General features: G+C 46.6%; 1 protein-coding gene across 2 annotated transcripts in view; it reads left to right on the top strand.

The window, feature by feature from the left end:
- The window catches only part of GFOD1 (glucose-fructose oxidoreductase domain containing 1), a 125,546-nt gene extending 105,253 nt beyond the window's left edge, over window positions 1-20,293 (top strand). For both annotated transcript variants that reach the window (XM_003897072.4, XM_031667628.1), the window contains exon 2: window positions 17,767-20,293. In XM_003897072.4, the coding sequence (XP_003897121.1) occupies window positions 17,767-18,686 (920 nt within the window). In that variant the 3' untranslated portion in view covers window positions 18,687-20,293. The remainder of the gene's footprint in view (window positions 1-17,766) is intronic.
- The last annotated feature ends 2,758 nt before the right edge of the window (window positions 20,294-23,051 follow it).

The following is a 23,051-nucleotide window of genomic DNA, read 5'->3' as shown; positions in this document are numbered from 1 at the left end:
GGGAGCCAAACAATGAGAACACATGGAGACAGGAAGGGGAACAACACACACTGGGGCCTGTTGGGGAGTAGGGTTCGGGGAGGGAGAGCATTAGGAAAAATGGCTAATGCATGCTGGGCTTAATACCTAGATGATGGGTTGATAGGTTCAGAAACCACCATGGCACACATTTACCTGTGTAACAAACCTGCATATCCTACACATGTACCCTGGAACTTAAAATTAAAATTTTTTTTAAAAGTCTGTAGGGTCGAATGGTTACATGAAAATCCACATTTCCAACTTGTATTAGTCTGTTCTTACACTGCTAATAAAGACATACCTGAGACTGGGTAATTTATAAAGGAAAGAGGTTTATTGACTCACAGTATCACATGGCTAGGGAGACCTCACAATCATGGTGGAAGGTGAAGGAGAAGCAAAGTCACATCTTACATGGTGGCAGGCAAGAGAGTGACTGCAGGGGAACTCCTCTTTATAAAACCATCAGATCTCATGAGATTTATTCACTATCACGAGAACAGCACAGAAAAGAACCACCCCCATGATTCAATGACCTCGCACCAGGTCCCTTCCACGATACCTGGGAATTATGGGAGCTACAGTTCAAGATGAGATTTGGGTGGGGACATAGCCAGACCATATCACAACTTGATTTCTTTGCCATCATATTTGACTGGCTGCCAGATTGCATTCAATATTGTAATATAATCAACATGAGCACAGATACACAGAGCCAGATTGTGGGGGTTTGGATCCTGGCTCAACCACTTACTAGGATGTGAACTTGGGCCTTGACTCTTGAGGGTTTGGCTTTGTTTGTGAAATGAGAATGACAATAACCTCTTCAGGTTTTGGGAGGATTCAGTGAGATGATTCCTACAAAGCACTTCGCAGGTACTTGGTGGTAGTAACTGCTTCCATCAGTAAGAGAGTGTGTGTGTGTGTGTGTGTGTGTGTTTCTCTTACTCCAGGGGGCACTTTTAGACTTCAGTGTGATTGAGCATGGTGACCTGTCTCAGGAGGAGGTGTTCATGAGAGGAGGGTGGTTGAGGGCTGACGGGGAGGAGGAGGGGAGGGGATAAATCACCTGTCCATGCCCCTTCCCACTGGAGCACAAAGCAAGCCACACCTGGGCTTCTGTCCTTGTTCTCTGCATCTGACACACCTTTAGGGCATTACTGTGTCTGAGACATCTAGACATCTCCCACATGCTCCACCCAAGTCCTGTGCAAGTGTGATGAGTGGCTGATTGTCCAGGAGCCCCAGGCCAGACTTGTTCCAGCACTGTGTCCATGCAGAACCCTTTCCTGGGACTCAGTGAGTCCTTTCCATATAGAAGTATCCCCAGGATGTACAAGGGAACCTTTTCAGCTCTGCTGGGACCCTTTTCTCAGGGGCTGGAGCCTTTCTTGCTTGTATCCTGGCCTCTTCTAGGGCCTCACGTTATTATGTGGAAGAGAAAGTATGAAAACTTAACTCCCAGCCCATTTCCTTGTCTGTAAAATGGGGCTTCTGCCACCTGACATCACCAAGCAGGCTGTGGGCTTCCAGATTTTCAGACTTTGAACAAATGTTGCTGGGGCCGACACAGATTCAGGCGCGCCCAGTTTTCTGGGAGTTCTTGCCAACTAGGTTTCTGTCTTCAAAAACAGTCTGCATTATTTTTGCATATTGTTGCAAAAGAAAACAAAGCACCAGGACTCAGCCCAGCCAGCACCCGGGGCAGCATGACTGCTCTCCACCCCCAGGAGTGAGCAGTGTTTCAGCCTTTCAGCCTTGGATGGCTGGGCTTGTTGACACCCCCATGCCATTCAGCTCAGCGGTAGTCATGGGGTCCCTAGGTGAAACATTAAGCACTGTCCCTTGGAGATAAGAGGTTGTAGGAGGGAAGAAATCTGCTGGCTTCTGGGCTGCAGGAGGAAAGCTTGGCTCTCTGGGGTCAGATGCTTTGTAAACATTCCCTTACACTCCCCACTTCTGTGTCTCGCCTTGCCCATTTCTGAGGTTTCTGAGCTCTGTTGATAAGACTAATTTCTCAGCGATCCTCAGCCTAGTGAGGATGGTAGCATAGACCTATGAAAATATCAGCTTGCAACCAAGAGTGAGGTTTTGTGATTTGGAAAGAGGAGTTTTAATGTGCAGCCTTCCGTATAGCTAGCTAAGCCTTCCTTATTTCCTGGGAGCAGTTAATAATGTGTGCAGCTAAGTGCTCAGGCAACCTCTACCCTCCATTTTTCCAGCCTTGACTCCCTTTGGCCACCCCAGCCAGCCAGCAATGCCAACACAGGTCTCCGCCAGGGGTGTGTGTATATGGCATAAATTGAACTTGACATTTGCTAAGCTGTTCCTGCCAGCACCCCATCATGATATTCACGTGGGCAGATCTGGGGGCTGCAGTTTTGCATTTTGTTTTCATTCATAAGAGCATCTGCCCAGGGATCCCTGGCAGAGAGCGCTACAGTAAGTGTATTCTTTGGTTTTATTTGTAACTACATCTCAGTAGTAACTTTCTTCTTGCGGTAGGCCTATTCCTTCCAGCAAAGTTTCCCATGCACTATTCATTTCATACTGTCAGCAGTCTTAACAAAGCTGGCAGGACCGGATATCAGCTCTTTCACAGACGGTTTTTGCACATGGAATGAGTGGCAAAGCCAGATCTAGAACCCACGTAGCTTTCGAGTCTGTATCTTTCCCACCCCCTGTGCTGCCACGCACTTACCTGCCTGCCACCAACTTGTTTTGAATTCTTGCAGCTCTAAGAGCTGACCTGTGCAGGTTTTATTTGGGTCTGTTATTGACTTGAGCAGACATTTATAAGCACTTTCCATGGGTCAGGACAGTGCCCATCTGTCCTTTCATCCTCAAAGCAGCCTTTTGAAGAAGGCGTTATTATTCCAATTTTATAGGTAAGTGCACTAAGCTTCTTTGGGTCACATGGCTTGCAAATGCCAGGTGAGGATTTCAGTCCACATCCCCTGACCCTCATTTCACTTCCTGTCTGAAAAATCACACTAGATCTTGGGCTGCTTTATTAACAGGCACTCAGAGCTTCCTCCGTGTCCAAATCAATCTTTTCAGAAAGGGGTCCAGAAAGCTTGGAAACCTGTTGTACTCAAGAGGCATTTAAATTGCCAGCAACAGAAACTACCTGGCTGATTTTAGCAGAAGGGAATTATCTGAAAGGACCTTAGTTCCTCACAGAAATGTACGAGAGGCTGGGGAAGTCGGCTTGAAAAACACAAGGAACAAAGAAAGGCTTGGCAGCGGGAACCACTGTCCGGATCACACCAGAGAACCCATCTGGTGTAGACAGACTCGGTTGCTGGCAGTGGTGCTGGCGCTGGGTGATAGAAGCCGTCATTGCATCGTGGGCCTCACAGCCCTAGAAACTAGATGCTACTACCCCTGCTGCCAGCACAGATCTCCACCTTCCTCCATTCTCATGTTCCAGGCCCGGGTGGTGTCCCTGGTTGGCCAAACCCGGGTGGGTGCCCATGGCTTTGCTGCAAAGGCTGCTGGGGAAGCAAACAGCCAGCGTGGCTTCTACGGGGGGAGGCTGTACCTCCCACCAAGACTCTCAGGTGGGGAATTTCCCAATCACAGCAAGGAGACTCAGGGGCTGGGCAGCTCCCCAGAATCACACATCTCTACTACCTTTCCTCCCGCAAACACACACACACTCAATTATTGCCCTGTAGGTTACTTGTCAGTTGCTACCATTACTATCTTCCCACCACTCCCTGGGCCTTGGCACAGACTGCGTCTACCGTGGGGAGCTGGTGCAGGTGAAAGTGCTCTGGGAAGTAGCATGTTAATCATGTTCACCACCTGCTGGGGGTGGAGCCCTGGAGCTGGTTTGCCTCCTGGCTGCAGGAGGGGTTTATTGCCTCTGTTAGGCCACACCAGCAGCAGATGGGGTTCGCAGAAGCTGATTGTTTCCCTCTGCTTCTGGCTGAAGCAGGAGGATCTCTTGTTTCTTGGGGAGGATGCGTGGAGCATTGGGCTGCTTTCCTTTCTTGGGCAGGCTTTGGCCACTCTCGGTGTTTTTATCCCTCCAAGGACGTGCGTTACTAGGCTGCAGGAGGCGGGGTTAGCATGGTCCCGCAGTGGCTTTCCTTCTGGCACCTAGGTTCACAGAAGTGGAGTATGTGGCATGCCCGTCACTGCCTGGTTCCTTTGGTTGAGATGAGAGGTGCCCACTTGCAGAAGGCTGGGGCCCTGGGAGGGCTTCCTTTATTCAGCTGTGGGAATCCCATAGGAACCCCAGCACTATAATGGCTGGTTTCCCCAGCCTCTCTCTTTCTCGATAATAATCTTTCAGTTGTCCTGGCAGGTTCACTGCCATGGATGTGGAGAAACCAGCTATTCACCTTCAAAGAGAAGAACCACTGTGTTCTCCCACGTCAAGCCTCCAGCCCTTCTTGCTTTCCAGTTCTTTTGTCTTCAATCTCTCGACTCTGCCCTCCTTTCATTGCTTTCCCAAATCTTCTCAATACAGTGCTGGGACCTGGTGGGGCGGGGCCTGAGGGGTTGGTGCTTCCTTTATTAACCCACCTGGTAGTTCTGAGGCTCAGTCGTTTCATCCTATCCCCCATTCTACTCATGTGAAAAATGGAAAATGCGGGGCTTTGGGACCAGAGAACTGAATTTGCACCCTGGATCTGCACATATCTCTGACCTTGGGCAATTATAATCTCTAAGCCTTAGTTCTCCATTTTCTACAAATGATGGTGCTGGAGTGGTGCTTAAGTGAGCCAAAGGGAAGCCCCTGATGCCAAGTGGATACATAAAATTTTAGCTCCTCTTCTCTTCCCTGTGCTCTTTTCTGCCACAAGACTGAGGCTGTGGCTCTGCCCTGCACCTGTTTCTGTTGCTACTGCCTCCAGGGAGCCCAGAGCTGGAGGACACAATCTCATTGATAACAAGGAGACTAAAAAAAGATCTCAAAAACCCTAGAGTACCTCACCGAGTCTTTCTTTTTGATGGAGTAAAAACTACTGAAGGAACTTAGAAACAAAGAGAGGTTTGGAAGGAATGTAGACATGTCTGAGAATACTTGAGACTCTTCCTCTGTGGTGGTTTCTAGAGCTTGCAGGCAGGTAACACAATGAGTAGACGGGGCTGGAGGAACTGTGAGAGGTAGAATTCTAAGAGGACCTTTGCCACTTGGTGTTACTTCTGTGATTAGCTCTATGGCAAAAAGGGGATCATCTGGGTGGGCCTAATCTAATCACAGGAGCTCTTAAAAGGCAGCAAATTGTCTCTTGCTGGTGGCAAAAGAGGAAGTCCAAGAGCTTCCAAGTATGAGAAGGATCCAACTTCCACATGCTATTGCTGGCTTGAAGATGGCAGGACACATGGCAGGAAAGTGGGCTCTGTAGAAGCTGACAGCCAGCAAGGAGATGGGGACCTCAGTCCTACAGCCACAAGGAACCAAGTTCAGCCAACAGCCTGAATGAGCTTGAAAGCAGATTCTTCTCTAGAATGATTTTGTGAAACCCTAATCAGGGACCCAGCTGAGCCCACCTGAACTTCTGATCTAGAGAACTGAAAAATAGTAAATGGATGTTATTTTAAGCTGTTCAGTTTGTGCTGGTTTGTTATAGCAGCAATACAAAACTAATACAGGACAGCAGTGCACTGGGGACTGGTAAGGACTGTGGTATACTGCAGATGTACATGCCATCTAACTGGAGCCACTAGACAGCTACAACTGAGTGTTGTCATGCAGGAGGTTCTGCAGAAGAACCCAATGTTTCTGAATTTTTGCATTTTTTGAGACCAAAACTTCAGACTGTGTGAAATATCTTGACTTTAAAAAAAAAGACAAAAAACATATCTTCTGGGTAAATGCACTTGTGATCTCGTCACTAAAGCACAACCTGCCTTGAATGGAGAATTTCCTACATTTATTTTGAGATGTTGCCTAGTTTAAAGTCTCTTGCCTTCCCACTATACACAGTGAGGATAGTGTTTCTTTTGAAGTATTGACTTGCAATCAACAAGGAGATTCTGAGGTTTGTTGGGGACTGCGTGGGGGTTTTGGGAGATGACAAGAGGTTCCCAGCCTTTTGGATGTGTGATGAGGTTTCACACCATACTTGGGAAGAGAAAGCCTAGATTCCTTTATTTCTCAACAGCCAGGCTGACCACCATTCTAGTCCCCCATCCTGTTAGGTGGGTGGGTAGGAAATAGAATTGTAGTTCAACCCAGCAATCTCACCCAACCCAATCATTTGTGTTTTCTTGTAAATATCTCAGCCTCTTTTACATGACTCTGGTGACCCAGTGTTTGACATTGTGCTTTTTCCTCTTCCACTCCAGAAATTGACTCTTTCTATGGGGACAGTGTGGCTTATGAGACTCTGGCTATGCCCCTTGGATCCGGGGGGTACACCCTGAATCCTGACTTGTCCAAGCGTGGAATGGTGGTGTAGGCTCAAGAATGGCTGTTCTAGGCCACTCTCTAGAATAGTGACCACTGAGGTATAGTGGATGTCATTTGGCTATTTTGGACCAATATAGTAGGACTCAACTGCTGGAGTTCACAGTCCTGGCCATTTTCCTCTGTCCCCAAGTCCCTGACCACTGTGCCCACTGTATCAATTCCAAACCTCTGTTCTCCCATGGGCCCTCTTGCCCTCGTCCCACCTCCCTGCCCCCTCACACTCTGGTCTGTATGTGCCACCGACACGAAGGGGAGGGCTGCCCCAGGCCTCCCTGCATGGGAAGCTGGCCACTAACTTGGAAGGTCTGTTGTTTCTAGACCTCTACCCTTGGTCTCCTTTGGGCTGGAAGTAGCAAGCTTTTCTTTTCTCTCCTGGGGAATGCCCCTGCTGGAAGGAGCTGGCTAGTGACTCCCCACTATCATATCTGAATTCTCAACTGTAGCCTCAAATATAAGCTGTAGAGATGGAGATGTATGGGATTTACCAATAAGGTAACAGAAATTGGAAAGTGTTTCAGGAGTGAATGCTCATTACACATGTGATAGTTTCCATCATTAGATGACCAAATGCACACAAAGAAATCTTGAGAAAATCCCCATGCTGATGGGGATTCCTGGGCAATAAAAGGGCCCAGGTAACAGGTTAGAGTCATGGGGGAAGGTCCACAAAAGGGTTGGTGGGATAGGAGCTCGGCCTTATGGGTGGGTTGAATGTAGAAAGCACTTGAACAATTAATTCAGTTCAACACCAAGTCCCATCACCATCAGCCATCCTGACTTGCTTTCATTGGCTGTGACCCTCTTTCAGAGCCCACTAATAGCCCCAGGAGCTTCAACACAGGAGCTGAATATGGGTCACTCTGACCCACTTCCGTTTCAAGTGTGAAATTAGGATGGAAACTTAATCAAATTGCCCTGAGACTTCAGATGTCACCCAGCTGAACATCGGGCCTCCCACCCCCACTGCCCTGGTTTCTGAAGCTCACTGCAGTCGGTTGCATGATTGTGTTCAGAGCCCTCCTTTTGTGCTGTGTGCTACAGACATTGCACATACGTGCACAGGCACGTGTAGCCAGCAAGAATGGGAGCGCGTATCTCTGGGTGACACGGGTGCAAAGAATAACCTCGCCAGCCTTAAGAGAAGGGTGGTCAGAAGGCAGTAAGAGTGCGAAAGTTAAGATCAGACCCAAAGTACAGCTTGATGGGAGGAATAAGTCCTAGCGTTCTATAGCACTGTAGGGTGACTGTAATTAGCAACAATTTATTGTATATTTTCAAATAGCTATAAGGAGGATACTGAATGTTCCCAACACAAAGAAATCATAAAGATTTGATTTCTTTGGCATGGGCGCAGTGGCTCACACCTGTAGTCCTAGCACTTTTGGAGGTTGAGGTGGGCAGATCACCTGAGGTTGGCAGTTCGAGACCAGTCTGACCAACATGGAGAAACCCCGTCTCTGCTAAAAAAATACAAAATTAGCCGGGCTTAGTGGCACATGCCTGTAATCCCAGCTACTCGGGAGGCTGAGGCAGAAGAATTGCTTGAGTCCGGGAGGCAGAGGTGGCAGTGAGCCAAGATTGTACTATTGCACTCCAACCTGGGCAACAAGAGACAAGAGTGAAACTCCATCTCAAAAAAAAAAAAAAAAAAAAAAGGTTTGAGACTATGAATATGCTAATTACCTTCATCTGATCACTGTACATTATATGTATTGAAACATCACTATATACCCCAGAAATATGTGTAATTATTATGTGTCAATTAAAAAAACTTATTTTTGGCTGGGCGTGATGGCTCACACCTTTAATCCCAGCACTTTGGGAGGCCGAGATGGGCGGATCTCTTGAGGTCAGGAGTTCAAGACCAGCCTGGCCAACTTGGTGAAACTCTGTCTCTACTAAAATTACAAAAATTAGCCAGGTACATTACAGGTACATGCCTGTAATCCCAGCTACTAAGGAGACTGAGGCAGGAGAATGACTTGAACCTAGGAGGTGGAGGCTGCAGTGAGTCAAGATTGCACCACTGCACTCCAGCCTAGAAGATAGAGTAAAACTCCATCTCAAAAAAAAAAAAAAAACAAAAAAAAACATATTTTTAAAAAGACTAGGCTGGCTTTGTGGCTAGACAATCTGGGTTCAAATTCCAGATTTGACTCTACTGCCATTGGGTTGTGGAATCAGAAGCAAGTTGCTTATCCCTCAGAGGCTCAGTTTCCACATCTGTAAGACGGGAACAGGACAAGTACCTGGTTGTGTAGACCAAAACATGAAAATGCATGCAAAAAACTCAGCCTCCTCTGGCACAAAGTAAGTACTCAATAAATGACTGTTCTTGCTATTTGAAATTGTGCCATTTGTACTATGAGCAGATCAGACTAGTCTTTTGAGTTGGGAAGTTGTATTTATGTTAAGAACTTTCATGGGGATTGAAAATCGGGGATTTCGTCTCTCCAAATGGCCTCTTATAATGTATATGGAGGAAAGGACAGAGGGAAGAGTGGGATTTAGACAAGTCAACCCTGATGATACTTCTACTTCTCTTGCAGTTTGTAAGTTCAAAAAAAAAAAAAAAGTGTAGTGTGTGTGTGTGTGTGTGTGTATGTGTGTGTGTTGGGGGAGCAGGAAGGAGATTAGCAGGAAGAAAAATAAAAGAGGAAAAAGAGCTGGGCTAAATGGAGTGTTGCAGTAAGTGAGTGAGAGAGTGAAAGTAACTAAATGTCCCTTGTCTCAGGGTGCAGGGATGGAGGGATTATAAATAGCCCTGTACGTTCATATGCGTAGTTCTGTTGAAACCAGAGATTTGTCTTTGACCTGCCTTTTTTCTTTTTCTTTGCTCTAAACTCCAATTCTGCTTAATCTTTCTTGAATCACAGATTATTTTAAGATTCTAATGAACCTCTCTCAGAAAATTGTGCATCAGCATGTACACACAACAGTTTTTTTTGTTTTTCGTTTTTTTTTTTTTTTTTTTTTTGAGATGGAGTCTCGCTTTGTCGCCCAGGCTGGAGTGCAGTGGCACGATCTCGGCTCACTGCAAGCTCCACCTCCCAGGTTCACACCATTCTCCTGCCTCAGCCTGCCGAGTAGCTGGGACTACAGGCCCCCGCCACCGCGCCTGGCTCATTTTTTGTATAGTAGAGACGGGGTTTCACTGTGTTAGCCAGGATGGTCTCGATCTCCTGACCTTGTGATCCGCCCACCTCAGCCTCCCAGAGTGCTGGGATTACAGGCGTGAGCCACCGCACCCAGTCATACACACAACAGTTTTTATAAACAGTCCAGTATTAGCAGTTTCCCAGATTCCACATTAAACACCATTAATCTTATTTTAGACCATTTTTTTATACCTGACCCAAACTTCTAAATGATGAATAGGCAAGCTCCTATGCATGCTTCAGAACCCAGCTCAAATGTTCTCTGTCCAGCAAAACTTTCTTCCATGCCCAAATTGGTTGGGCAGCCCTTCCTTCATGGTTTCATTGTTTATTACTTTCTGAGATCTGCATCCCATAATCACCTTTCCTGATTGGTCTCCTCTACTAGACTGTGAGCTCTTATTCATCTTTCTTACCCATTTTTTGGTTCCAGTGCCTAGCACAGAAATGTTGAAGGAACAGAGTATAAATGAAGATAATGAGTTCCCTACTTGAAATGCAAAGCAAGCCGTCTCTACCTTCTGCAAATGCGAGGAAAAAATAGGAAGCTGTATCTGATGGGACTTCTTTCAGGGGCTCTGCCAATCTCCTGGGACAGCTGCAAGCCAGCCTGCAGAACTAGCATCCGTTTTGGCTTCGAGAAGATAAGGGGCTGTCAACACAAGTGGAATGATGGGGAGGAACCGGTGGGAAAGTAGCATTGCCTCCGAGATTTCCCCCATGATTAGATCAGGGAGTGCGTGATTGGAAACGTGCTCACGGGGAGGGATGCTTGAGGTTCCAGGCTGATTATGTTAGGGAACAGCCCTGGTCCCTGGGTGGCCAGGTGTCAGCCATCCTCCAGGTACCCAGGGATAGCTTCCCTGATGAAGGGCAGCAACAGGTGCCTGCTCTGTGGGACAGCAGAGCTCCGTCTTTCCCTGGAGGTGTGAATGGGAAGCCCCTTGCCCAGACTCGTGGGGGTACCATTTGGATCAAGTGTCAGTCCCACCAGAGCTCTGATCTGTCCTGAGGTAGGAGCAGAGACTCAGCCACAACTTGGAGACCCTGAGCTTGGAGGATGTAAGGGGAGCAGCTGCCTGAAGGGCTTTGGGGTCTCTGGGCTGGAAACTCTTCCCTGTAGCACAGATTTCTCAGGAGGGCCGTGAATGTTTTGGCTCAGTTACAGAGAGCACATTCAGCAGGCTTCGGAGGGAGCCGATTTTCCATTTCCCTATGAAGGATCTCCGGAGGGCAGTAAAGCTCCTTCTGAAATTATTTAACTTAAAAGCTTCTGACGAAGAGCAGGCACACTGCCTTGCACATAGCACTCTCACCCGCCAGAAGTTTCCCACGGATCTCATTTTGTTCCTAACTGCAGCGCAGCGATATAGGTCGGAAGGTGTCTCTCAGCTCCACCATTTTAAGGACAGATAGCTTTGCTTTATTTGCTGCTGAGAGAATCTTGTCTTAAAAATTTAAGTTGGTTCAAGCCCCAAAGCCTCCAAAAGACCTAGGTTTAGCTCTTTGTTCTCACACAAAGGGCTGCCTGGGCTTTGTGGGGTGAGTTGTAAAGTCCTCCCCAGAAGACCCAGGCCAGTCCCCGTGTGCTCTCTGCCACTCACCCGTGGCCACGCTGCATCACATTGACAAATGCGGCAACCTTCCAAGACAGCCATTTCTGGATGCAGGGACAGGGCCCTCACTGGGGTGAGCTGAGCATGGAGCCATGGCGTGATGGCTCGCAGTCCTGGATGGACGCAGCAGAGTGACCCTCATCCATCATACCCGCATGTGCGCAGAAAGCCCCTCCCGTTCCTCTACCATCATTGTGAGCACCAGGGGACTTTGCCAGACCTCTCCTACCACTCGGGAAATGTTTGGGGCTTGGCAAAACACAACACATACTTTCTCAGGCACTTCTTGTTTTCATATTTTTCATTTTTCACTGCCTGTTAATCTGGAGTGAAATAGAGTCCATATGTTCCAAGTCCCTTTGCCTAATTCTCTGCAGCATGATTTTTATCTCTGAAATTGTTTGAAGTCCCAAAGTTTTTGATCTTTTGCCTTAGAAAGAGGGCACCACATTTTGCCACGAAAGGATGTAAACCTGAGACCTAAAGAACGTGTGTTGGCCTGGTGCTCCCAGAGGCGTGTGGATGCAGCATGGGACAAGTGGCTCCCTCGTCCTTTCAGGGAAGCTGTTCACCCAGGAGTGAGAAAGTGCAGATGGCCTCCTCAGGCTGTGCGGAGTGACCTAGGGCAGTATTCTTTTCTCATGGCAAAAGGAGGAAAGCCTTTGTAGGTTTCCCCATTAGGAAATTAGCCATGGCTGGTAAGGGGCTTATAAAAAAGGGCCTCTGCCTCTGCCTGAACCCCTCATTTTCCGTCTCCCTGGTAGAATCTATTTACCATCAAGTCAAAGAAATGTCATAGCCACGTGCTTAGGGAAGAGTGCAAGACTGCCTCTACTTATTTCCTACATTAAATGGAGAGAGAGTGCTTTTCTCTAAAGAGCCATTTTGGTGCTTTCTCTGGGGTGGAGAGAGAGGCACCATGCTAAGAGAGATGATCGTCATGAGGACATCAAAGACCTGTGGTATTTGCTGGAGGCCGAACCCAAAGCCCAGGCTGACAGACAGGCAGTTTGCAGAACAGGTATCTGTGTGCTTTTTTCAGGAGAAATCCCAGCATACGGTGAATGGCATCTGACACACCCAGGATTGTGGGGTATGTCAACCACACACTCAGACAATGCAAGTTCCCTTCACATTGCAAGTGGTTTCAGGGATGAGAGGAATGCTCTGTGCCACACTAATCCACCTACATACACATGCACGTGCACACACACACACAGACATACAGTGTCTGACTAGAAGTCTATACTTAGAATTATGCTCCTTTAGCAAGAAACTTTTGATAGAGGATATTTGGGTGGGGAAAAGCTGGGAAAAAGAAAGAATCTGAGGATCTTGAGGATCCCAGAGTGGGCTTTTCAGAAGCCCCATGAGAGAGGTAGGTAAGGGAAGACTGTCCAGAATGCAGAGAAAACAAACTTCGCTTAGCAATCTGATTAGTAGGAGTGGTTGGATTAGTAGGATTATGATTGATTTTCTTTTCTTCACTATATTTTTCCACATTTTCTAAATTTGTCATTTTATGGTCAGGAAAAAAATGCTAATTTTAAAAATCCACAAAGAGACAGGAAGATCTTTGAAGGGCAGCACTCACAATAATGGGAAAAGGGTTCTCCAAAGTCTCGGGGAGCTGGCAGGTTCCAGCTCTCATGGGCCCATCCCAGTCAGTTCCTGAGCCCCGGAGAGCTGGTAGAAGGCTCTGCTGACCCTGAACCTTGAAAGCTTCAGAGGCCTGGGCTCTGCATTTTGGGTTCCTTTTGGAACTGGAAGGATTATCTTATTTTTAACAATATGTACCAAAGGCTTTAAGAAGTTACTGTGCAGTGTACGATGATGCCTGGGTCTCAGAACCAGAGGGGATCCGTGCATGGGCTTCAGGTTGTGGCGGAGTTTTGTGCATCTGTCTGAGTTGCATGTTTCAGAGAGAGACTCCACAGCTTTCACTAAGAATCATTAAGAGGTCTTGAGCAAATGGAGCAACAAGACCTGGCAACAGAGCCCAGACCTCTGAAGCTTTCAGGGTCAGCAGAGCCTTCTACCAGCTCTTCGGGGCTCAGGAACTGGGATGGGTCCATGAGAGCTGGGACCTGCCAGCTCCCCTAGACTTTGGAGAACCCTTTTCCCATTATTGTGAGTGCTGTCCTTCAAAGATCTTCCTGTCTCTTTGTGGATTTTTTAAATTAACATTTTTTTCTGACTATAAAATGCCAAATTTAGAAAATATGGAAAAATATAGTGAAGAAAAGAAAATCAATCATAATCCTACTAATCCAACCACTCCTACTAATCAGTTAACCTCCTAGGGTTTTTCTTTTCCTTTTGTCATTTTAGAGAGAGTTGAGATCATATATGTCTATGAATAGAGCCCTTTTCATTTAACATTACATCATAATCATCTTACTTGCCATTGAAAGGTCTTCATAAGCATCATTTTCTATGTTTGCACAATATTCTATTATATGGCTGCATGACAGTTGACTTACCCCTTTTTCTGTTGTGTATTTGTGTTGTTCACAGTTGTTTTGTTTTTTGTTTTGAGACAGGGTCTCACTGTCACCTAGGCTGGAGTGCAGTGACACAATCATAGTTCACTGTAGCCTTTAACTCCTGGGCTTAAGTGATCCTCCCACCTCAGCCTCCTGAGTGGCTGGGACTACAGGCATGCATCACCACACTTGGCCTTTTTTAAGAAATGGGATCTTGCTCTGTTGCCCAGACTGGTCTCAAACTCCTGGCCTCAAGTGATCTTCCCAAAACTCTGGAATTATGGACGTGAAGCCACTGCATCCAGCCTCTGTTCCCAGTTTTTTGCTATAATAAATAATGCAGTCAAAACTATCTTTGGGCAAGATGCCATGCTTGCATATTGGATTATTTCTTTATGATAAATTCCTAGAAGTCTCGTTTGACTTTTGAAGATGCTGTGTGTTAAGATGTTGCTGAGACTCATCTGTAAAGCGTGAATGTTGCAAAAGACTGTGGGCAAAGAGGTGGGGCAGGCAACAAGGTTTGCTGGGTTCCTCCTGCACATTGGATGCACCACAAGGTGCTGTGGGTATTAATGGAGACTTAAGCATTAAAAGACCCAGCCCTTATCTCGAGGACCTTACTATATAATGTGGAGCCGTATCATATGTATTAGGTTGCTGCAAAAGTAATTGCGGTTTTACCATTAAAAAGAGGACACCACAGTAACTTTTAATGGCAAAACCGCAATTACTTTTGCACCAACCTAATAAATAGCCTAAAGAGACGTCTGTATCTCAGATCCCTGGGGAATCCACACGGGAGTCTAGGGATGGAGTTGCATTTTTGTGTATCATGTCATGTTCATGTTACATTTTCTGAAGCTTTCATCAGAATCTTTTTATCTATGGAGCTGCAAAGAATTCCATGCAATCATTATTTTGGGTGTGTAGGGAAGAGGTGTGGATCATTTATCTCTAATTATTCTTTTCTTCTTTTGTTATTTTATTTTATAGTTTTTATAATATAAAAACATAAAAAACTTTTCTTAAGTACCATTAATATGACCAATAGCGTATACTGAGGAGATGGCAGTCAGGGTCCTGCTTTTGGGGACCTTGAGGTAGAGTGTAGCAGAGGCCAGAGCCTATACCAATGGCTGTGAGGCAGATTTCGGCAGTATCTGTCACCTGTCCCTGCAGTGACCTACCACTCCATTTACATATAAATCTGTTCCTGGTAGCATGAGCCGGTTTTAGATGAGCTTCATGCCTACAGGATCATGTTGTCAGAACATAGTGTTACACGGGTGTGTGAGACTTTTGGTGATACAAACCAATGTTATCTCATCTCTCTGCCGGAGCCTCAGTCCTCATCCAGTTGCTAAGCATTAAAAGAGCTTCTCACTGCTATTTCATGCCCATCAGGGGGACCAGCCCAGCTCTGCCAACATAGAAGAAAAGGCAAGGAGGTGTGGTCATTCTGTAGGCTCCGGGCTTTTCGCTCAGGGCCAGAACTGGATGTGCACATGGAAACTGACAGCCATCGTTTGTATTTCGTTTCTCCAATCTGCACTGACCATTTCTAGGATGTGGCTAGCTCTTGCAGTGGGAAAATGAGAAAGCCATGTGCCAGGCCGTGGCCCTGGACAGACATCTGCAATCGCACAACTTCTACAAAACCCCATCTTAGCTCAGCATGTTGTAAGGGTTCGTGGATTTTGGCAACTGAGTGGCTGTAGTCAGGACAAGTGGGATAGGGTGGGGTGTGCCTCATCACCCCATTTCTCTTGAAGTCTCTCCCACATCTGTGACTGGAGTGCCCAGGTCTCCTTTAGAGGGTCTATGGGTGAGCGTGCCTAGACCACAGAGACCTGCCCCAGGACAGGTGCTTTGACTCCCAAGTCTTTTCGCCTAGCGTCTATTTTATCTGACTTGCTAAGAAATCTGTGTCATTTTTTCTTTTTTTTTTTTTTTTGCCCTCAAGTTGGCCGTTTCTCCAGGTCTAGTCGAGTTGTTTTTCTTCTTCCTTGACTCTCGGCTTCCATGGAATAAATCTCTTTCTCATTTCCCTGTCACTCTCCTTTCCTTTGATCCTTTGTTTTCCCCAGACCCAGAACCACTTAGTCTCCTAAAGGGTTCAGAGAGGCACTTTGGTCTCCCTGTAATTTATACACACATTACAGTCATCACGTAAGAGTAATTCTTATTTGGCCTGACCTCCACTGGCCAAAAGCAACACACCCCACCCTGAAGCAAATGGGGGTCGGGGAGGAAACAGGCACTGCCAACTCCTCAGATTTAGGTAATATCCGCTCTTTATAGGAAAAGAAAAACTTTAAACAAACACATCTGTGACCACTGCCAGCCCTAATCCGGAATGCAAAATAAACAAGCACGATAATGCTCAAAATACAATCCTGGGGAATCGTCCGGGGCAGAGAGGGGAAGACGTCAGCCAAAAGCTTAGACCTTCAAAGGGTATCATTAAGAAATTCTTCACACTTAATTAGACTCACCTTGGCTAGGATTTAAGCTTATGTATTCTGATTCTTCCAAATACAGATACTCTTCTCCTTTCACTATGTGATTTTTAATAATAATATATTTTTACTAAAAATAATATTTTAAATATAAAATACAACATATAAAACATTTTATATATAAGATAACTGTAATGATATATTTTATATGTAAAAAGATTATATCATATACTTTAATAGTACTATCTTATATTTTGTATTTAAATAATATAAAAGCAAAATCTATTTCTGTTTAAAATGTTATAGATTTATATACATAAACTATAAAATGAAGCATTTTATACTACCTTAGCAAATATTGTTAAACATTTCTAAAATATAGATTACTTAAATATCTTAAAATAAATCTTACTATTTAAATCAATAGCAGACGTTTAACATTAAAATTAAGTAATTCATGGCCTTTTGGGACCAGGACACCTGTAATCCCAGCACTTTGGGGATTTAGGGGGTAGGGGACCCCTTAAGACCAGGAATTTGAGACCAACCTGAGCAATATAAGGAGACCCCTGTCTCTTAAAAAAAAAAAAAAAAAATTGGAGACCCCATCTCTTTAAAAAAAAAAAAAAAAAAAAAAAGCTGAGCATGGTGGCTCACGCCTGTAATCCCAGAACTTTGGGAGGCTGAGGTGGGCGGATCATGAGGTCAGAAGTTTGAGACTAGCCTGGCCAACATGGTGAAACCCGCCTCTACTAAAAATACAAAAATTAACTGGGCATGGTGTCAGGCGCCTGTAATCCCAGCTACTCAGGAGGCTGAGGCAGGAGAATCGTTTGAACCCAGGAGGCGGAAGTTGCAGTGAGCCAAGATGGTGCCATTGCACTCCAGCCTGGGTGATACGGTGACACTCCATCTCAAAAAAAAAGTTTAGCTGGGTATGGTAGCACCTACTGTCTTAGCTACTCAGGAGGCTGAGACAGGAGGATTGCTTGAGCCCAGAGGTTTGAGACTGCAGTTAGCTATGATCGCACTACTGCAATACAGCCTGGGGAACAGTGAGATTCTGTCTCAAAAACAAACAAAAAACAAATTAAGTAATGCAACATAAATATTTAAAGTAATATTGAAATATATAGAATATCTTCTTTTTATTTTCATTATTTTTTAGTTTTTGAGACAGAGTCTTGCTGTCCCCAGGCTGGAGTGCAGTGGTCAGAACATAGCTCACTGCAGCCTCGACCTCCTGGGCTCTAGTGATCCTCCCATCTTAGCCTCCTGAGTCGCTGGGACCACAGGCATGCACCACCAGCCCGGCTCATTATTATTATTATTATTATTATTATTATTATCATCATCATCATCATTATTATTATTATTGAGACAGGATCTCTCCGTGTTACCCAAGCTGGCCTCCAACTCCTGGGCTCAAGGCCTCCTCCGGCCTTGGCCTCCCAAAGTGCTGGGACAACAGGCATGAGCCACCACAACTGGCCTTCTTTTTCTATTAATGTGAAATATTTTAAGATCTGACCCAGGGATGCGCGCTCAGACATGGTCCCGCCCCGCTGACCGCTCTCTTCCTCCCACCCGCAGGCATCGGCAAGAACGTCATATGCGACCGCACGGCCACGCCGCTGGACGCCTTCCGCATGACCTCGGCCGCCCACTACTATCCCAAGCTCATGAGCATCATGGGCAACGTGCTGCGCTTCCTGCCGGCTTTCGTGCGCATGAAGCAGCTGATCGAGGAGGGCTACGTGGGCGAGCCGCTGGTGTGTGAGGTGCAGGTGCACGGCGGCAGCCTGCTGGGCAAGAAGTACAACTGGAGCTGCGACGACCTGATGGGCGGCGGTGGCCTGCACTCCGTGGGCACCTACATCATCGACCTGCTCACCTTCCTCACCGGCCAGAAGGCCGTCAAGGTCCACGGGCTGCTCAAGACCTTCGTGAAGCAGACTGACCACATCAAGGGCATCCGCCAGATCACCAGCGACGACTTCTGCACCTTCCAGATGGTGCTGGAGGGCGGGGTGTGCTGCACCGTCACCCTCAACTTCAACGTGCCCGGCGAGTTCAAGCAGGATGTCACTGTGGTGGGCTCCGCCGGGCGCCTGCTGGCCGTGGGCACCGACTTGTACGGGCAGCGCAACAGTGCCCCGGAGCAGGAGCTGCTGGTGCAGGACGCTACGCCAGTGAGCAACTCCCTGCTTCCGGAGAAGGCCTTCAGCGACATCCCCTCGCCCTACCTGCGCGGCACCATCAAGATGATGCAGGCAGTGCGCCAGGCCTTCCAGGACCAGGACGACCGGCGCACGTGGGACGGGCGGCCCCTCACCATGGCCGCCACCTTCGACGACTGCCTGTATGCCTTGTGCGTGGTGGACACCATCAAGAGGTCCAGCCAGACGGGGGAGTGGCAGAACATTGCCATCATGACCGAGGAGCCGGAGCTGAGCCCTGCCTACCTGATCAGCGAGGCCATGCGCCGCAGCAGGATGTCCCTCTACTGTTAGCACAGACTGAGAACCTCGAGGACTTGAGCCTTCTGCAGGGGATATCCACAGAGAGGGAAAGGCCGAGGGGAGAGGGTGGCCATGGGGAATGTGGGGATCAGGGAGGTGAAAGGACAGTGTGAATAAATGGCATGTAGGAAGGTAAACTTCAGTCCCGGTGACTGATCCCAAACCAGACTGTTGGTGGGCTGAGCTCCTAGCCTGGAAGCATTCAGGAGAGCCTGCCATTCCTGGGATGATCCTTGCTGGGTATTTGCACGGGAGTGGTTTGGTGTAGCTGCCTCTGCTGCCCTTTACTGTGACAAGCAAGGAGGGGTTGCTTCCCTCCCTACCTCATCCACCCGACACACCTTGGCCTTCTGCAAGCCAAATGGTTCTGCAGGGTCAAGACACTAGTACCAGATGGCAAGCTCAGTGCCCGGGACACCCACTGCTGGCAGGAGAAGGCCCATTTTCACAGTCCGCATAAGCCTGTTAGGCTGGGGTTGGGGGCGGGATGGGCTGGTGAGAAAGTTCAAATTCCAGGAAGCTACTTTTATTGGATGTAAGGTATCTAAAGGCAAAAGTACTTAGAAGCGAAGTGGCCACCTTTTGACTGATTGGGCTTCCTTATAGGAAGAACTGAGGGTGTGTCTTTGCACTTGGTTCATTGCCCTTCACCTGGTGGAGAAAGAGAGGTCAGAAATAGTAAGCAAAAAGCAGGACTCCCAGAAGCCACAAGGAAGGAGCACAGGCTGCACCAAAGCAGGGGCAGCAGAGAATAAAATATCTCTTTGAACTTGTCAACAATTAAAAAACTGAAAGGAGTCACCTTATAACACTATTTCCAGTAAAGGTGGAATTAAGTGTCTGAGGGATTATTGAGGTGTTAAGGTAGCCCTGCCACATGGCTCTCCAGGCAGGGCCGAGGAGATAGCACAAAGTATGGATTTGACCATAAGCTCATATGCTGCCCCCAAAGACTGGGAACGGCTGTGTGCCTCAGTATTACAGTGTGAATTCCTAAACAGGGTAAAGTGAGCCTAGCTAGGGAGGTGTCTGGGGCTCCATCACCCATCTCTCCTACCAAGCTGGGCAAGAGCTTTTAGGAAATCCATCCAGCTTTGTGGATTTAAAAAGGAAGCCTTCAGTTTCAGTTAGAATCCCCTTTCCTTAAAAATCAATCAATCAATAAATAAGTATTTTCCTTAGCTCCAGCATTTGCTTTCAGGATTCTGACACCTGAGAATTTGGGAGTAGGTATTAAGCAAAACAAAAGGACAACAAGGAACATTATTCCTAGTGTTTCTAAAATGGGGGTTTAGAACCCCCCAAGGGGCCATTCTTAGGTTTGAGAAGGCTAACGTTGGAAAAAACATATTCTTCTCATTGGTCTCCTGTCTTGTCCTTGCACACTCTGCTTACAGAGCTTTTGTTAGAGATGCTGAACTGCAGGCTGGGAGCAGGCAATGCCAAAAGGGAACAGACACACACACATGCACACACACACACACACAGATTTTTGAATGCTTGCTGCCATCAAATGTCGCTTGAAATCATTCTTTAAAAATTCAGATCTGGTGTTGAAAGAAGTATCAAATCAAGTACATTCAGAGAACAGGGAATTATCCTTTGTTGTCTTTGCTTAATTCTTCACCCCATGTAATTATCTTTGTTATCTTTGCTTAATTCTTCACCTCATATAAGATGTTTGTCAAGGGTGGACGTGGAAGCCATTCCTTGTAAGTCTACGTAGCTTTTGTTCACAGGCTCACTGAAGTCCAACAGGTGTCTTTACACGCAACTGAGGTTTAGAGTTCTTTTCAGATAGCTGCCATTAGAACTAGAAGGGAATCTAAGAGGCCTGGAGTCCACCCCCAGCCTGGGTAGGCAAAATGTGAGAGTGAACAGCCCAATCAATTGCATCCTTCATTGTCCTCCCTAGGGTCAATATTCTTTGAAGCCCAGGCTACTCATAGGTGCAAGTGTGGTGGTCCAAATGCGAGGGGAATGCTGGGCGTTTTCTAGAACAGAGAAGTAAGTACTGCCTTCCTGGAAAGAGTCACCCTCCTTCCTGAGGCTTTGCTACAGTACTGCAGGTTGGCTCAGCTACAGTACTGCAGGTTGGCTCCTTTGCTACAGTACTGCAGGTTGGCTCAGCTGAAACTCCATGCTTGGTTCATTGTGGTCCCTGACCTGTTGCTGACAGACTTCATGGTCAGCATTCCATCTCTTGGCAACTATCAGTTCCAAACCAGAGATTTGCTGGAATGGAAGTCTCCCAATAATAGTTTGAACAGAGGCCCATGTCACGGACTTCTTTGCTTCTCATTCTTTTTTTTGAGACAGAGTCTTACTCTGTCGCTCAGGCTGGAGTGCAGTGGTGGCACCATCTTGTCTCACTGCAACCTCCGCCTCCGGGTTCAAGTGATTCTCCTGTCTCTGCCTCCCAGGTAGCTGGGACTGCAGGCGCGCGCCACCACACCCAACCAATCTTCTGTATTTTTAGTAGAGATAGGGTTTCACCGTATTAGCCAGCATGGTCTCAATCTCCTGACCTTGTGATCCACTCGCCTCGGCCTCCCAAAGTGCTGGGATTGCAGGCGTGAGCCACCGCACCCAGCCGGTTCTCGTTCTTCTAAATTGCTCTCTGGGAAAGTAGTTTTTGTGGAAACATTGGAATTATTATTATTATTATTTTCTAGCTAACCTGAAGGGCTCTGATGAAGGATGAAGGGAAAGCAAACAAAATTACTCTGTGGGTTTCATTTTTCTAAGTCATTCATAACCTAAATAGGGATATTCCTGGGGTTTCAATTGTATGTTTCTGTACTAAACCTTAATACTTGGGAAATCTTTTCCCAATACTTGGGGTTTTGGAGAGAGGTTCCCACAAAGGCCTCTAAGCTCTGTAATAAATATTTAATGTCTAAAACAAAAATTCTCATTTGAAGCTGTGGTATATAGAAAGAACATATACTTTTTAAAAGAGGCATGAAAAAATAGTAAGTGTACTCAAATTTTATCTACTGAAATGCATGTAGTAGGTAGATGAAGGAACAAGAGAAAGAAAAGAGCTAGATAGTTCATTTTCTTTAAATATAAAATGTAGCAAATGGGTTTGAAATACTCCTTTAGTGCTCCACTTGCCCCTATCCCACCACATGCATTTGGGGTAGCTATATGAAGCTGAAATCTCTAGCCTTCAACAGCATTCTGCAGAAGGACTTTGTTTCAGCCCAGCACCCTTTATCAGCCCAACCCTTAGGGGTTTGGGTACCCACAGCTGACTTGGACCTAGGACTAAAACCCAGCAATGGCTCCTTTCTGCTTTGTTTAATGTGTTTCAAGGGCCTTGATGTAAAGAGGCAGTGCTTTAAGAGTCTTCCCGTTTAGTTCCCGCTTGCCTGTTTTGTTCCCATCAATGTGTGAATGGCCTAGATCCCAAGTTCTGAGGGAGGGTGTGGGTTAGGGTTCTTACCTGGTATCTAAAAATGTTTGGGAGTTCCTTGGGCCTATTTGAAAAATTTTAATCTGTGATCGCTCTCAGCTCCTCCAAGACTTCTCCCAACAGACAATTGCATTGTAGGGCACCCCAGACCCACCTTAGCCTACATGGCAGCAAATACCACTGTGCCAGGTATATCTGGACTCTAGGGTAGTCTTGGCCGACTCCAAGACTGGCCAACTCCAAGACTTGTCCACTGTGGGCAGAGTATTTTAAGTATGTTATCTCATGCAATCCATAAAAACAACCCTATAGTGTTGGGTATTGCTATTTCTTGTATACACATGAGAAAATGGAGGCAGTAAGAGGAAGAGGAACTTGTTCAAAGTCACACAACTGTTAGGCAGAAATGAGGTCATTCAAATCCATAATCTTCTCCTCCAGACCACACTGCCTCCCAAGAAGAGATGTGGGCACCTCCTGCTCTTGCCAGGCAGGAAATCGCTCCTTGTCAACGTCTACAGGGGTCTGCTCTCACACCCCGGAAGGACTGTGACAAGCATGGACTGGCCTGCAGCTCCACTCAGCCTGCTGTCAGCACCCTCCTGTTCAGCAGGATGCGACATCTGATGTTCTGCCAGGAGGCTATAGAGCTGCACATAGAAGTAGCCAGTGTTGCTTCCTCTTCCAAAATGGAAATATCACTCAGTCTCTTTTCAAATTAACTTCCTAAGTTGATTTTGATTGTAGGTGATGCAGCAAGCCTCAGGGCTGGGAATTTTCAAAATCTTGTTGGTCGACTATTATAGATGGCCTTGGAATTTGCTCTTGGGGGTCTGAATATAACATAGGAAAATGTCCTTTCTCAGGGAGTGGGGCTTTAAAGTTCGTTTGTTTGTGACTCAAATTTTAGCTGCGCACTGCACCTTGACACTCTT

The sequence above is a fragment of the Papio anubis genome, chromosome 6, assembly GCF_008728515.1.
Source record: "Papio anubis isolate 15944 chromosome 6, Panubis1.0, whole genome shotgun sequence".
NCBI classification, from domain to species: Eukaryota; Metazoa; Chordata; class Mammalia; order Primates; family Cercopithecidae; genus Papio; species Papio anubis.
Note: the sequence above shows the minus strand (reverse complement) of the source record. Positions and strands in the feature narration are given on the sequence as shown.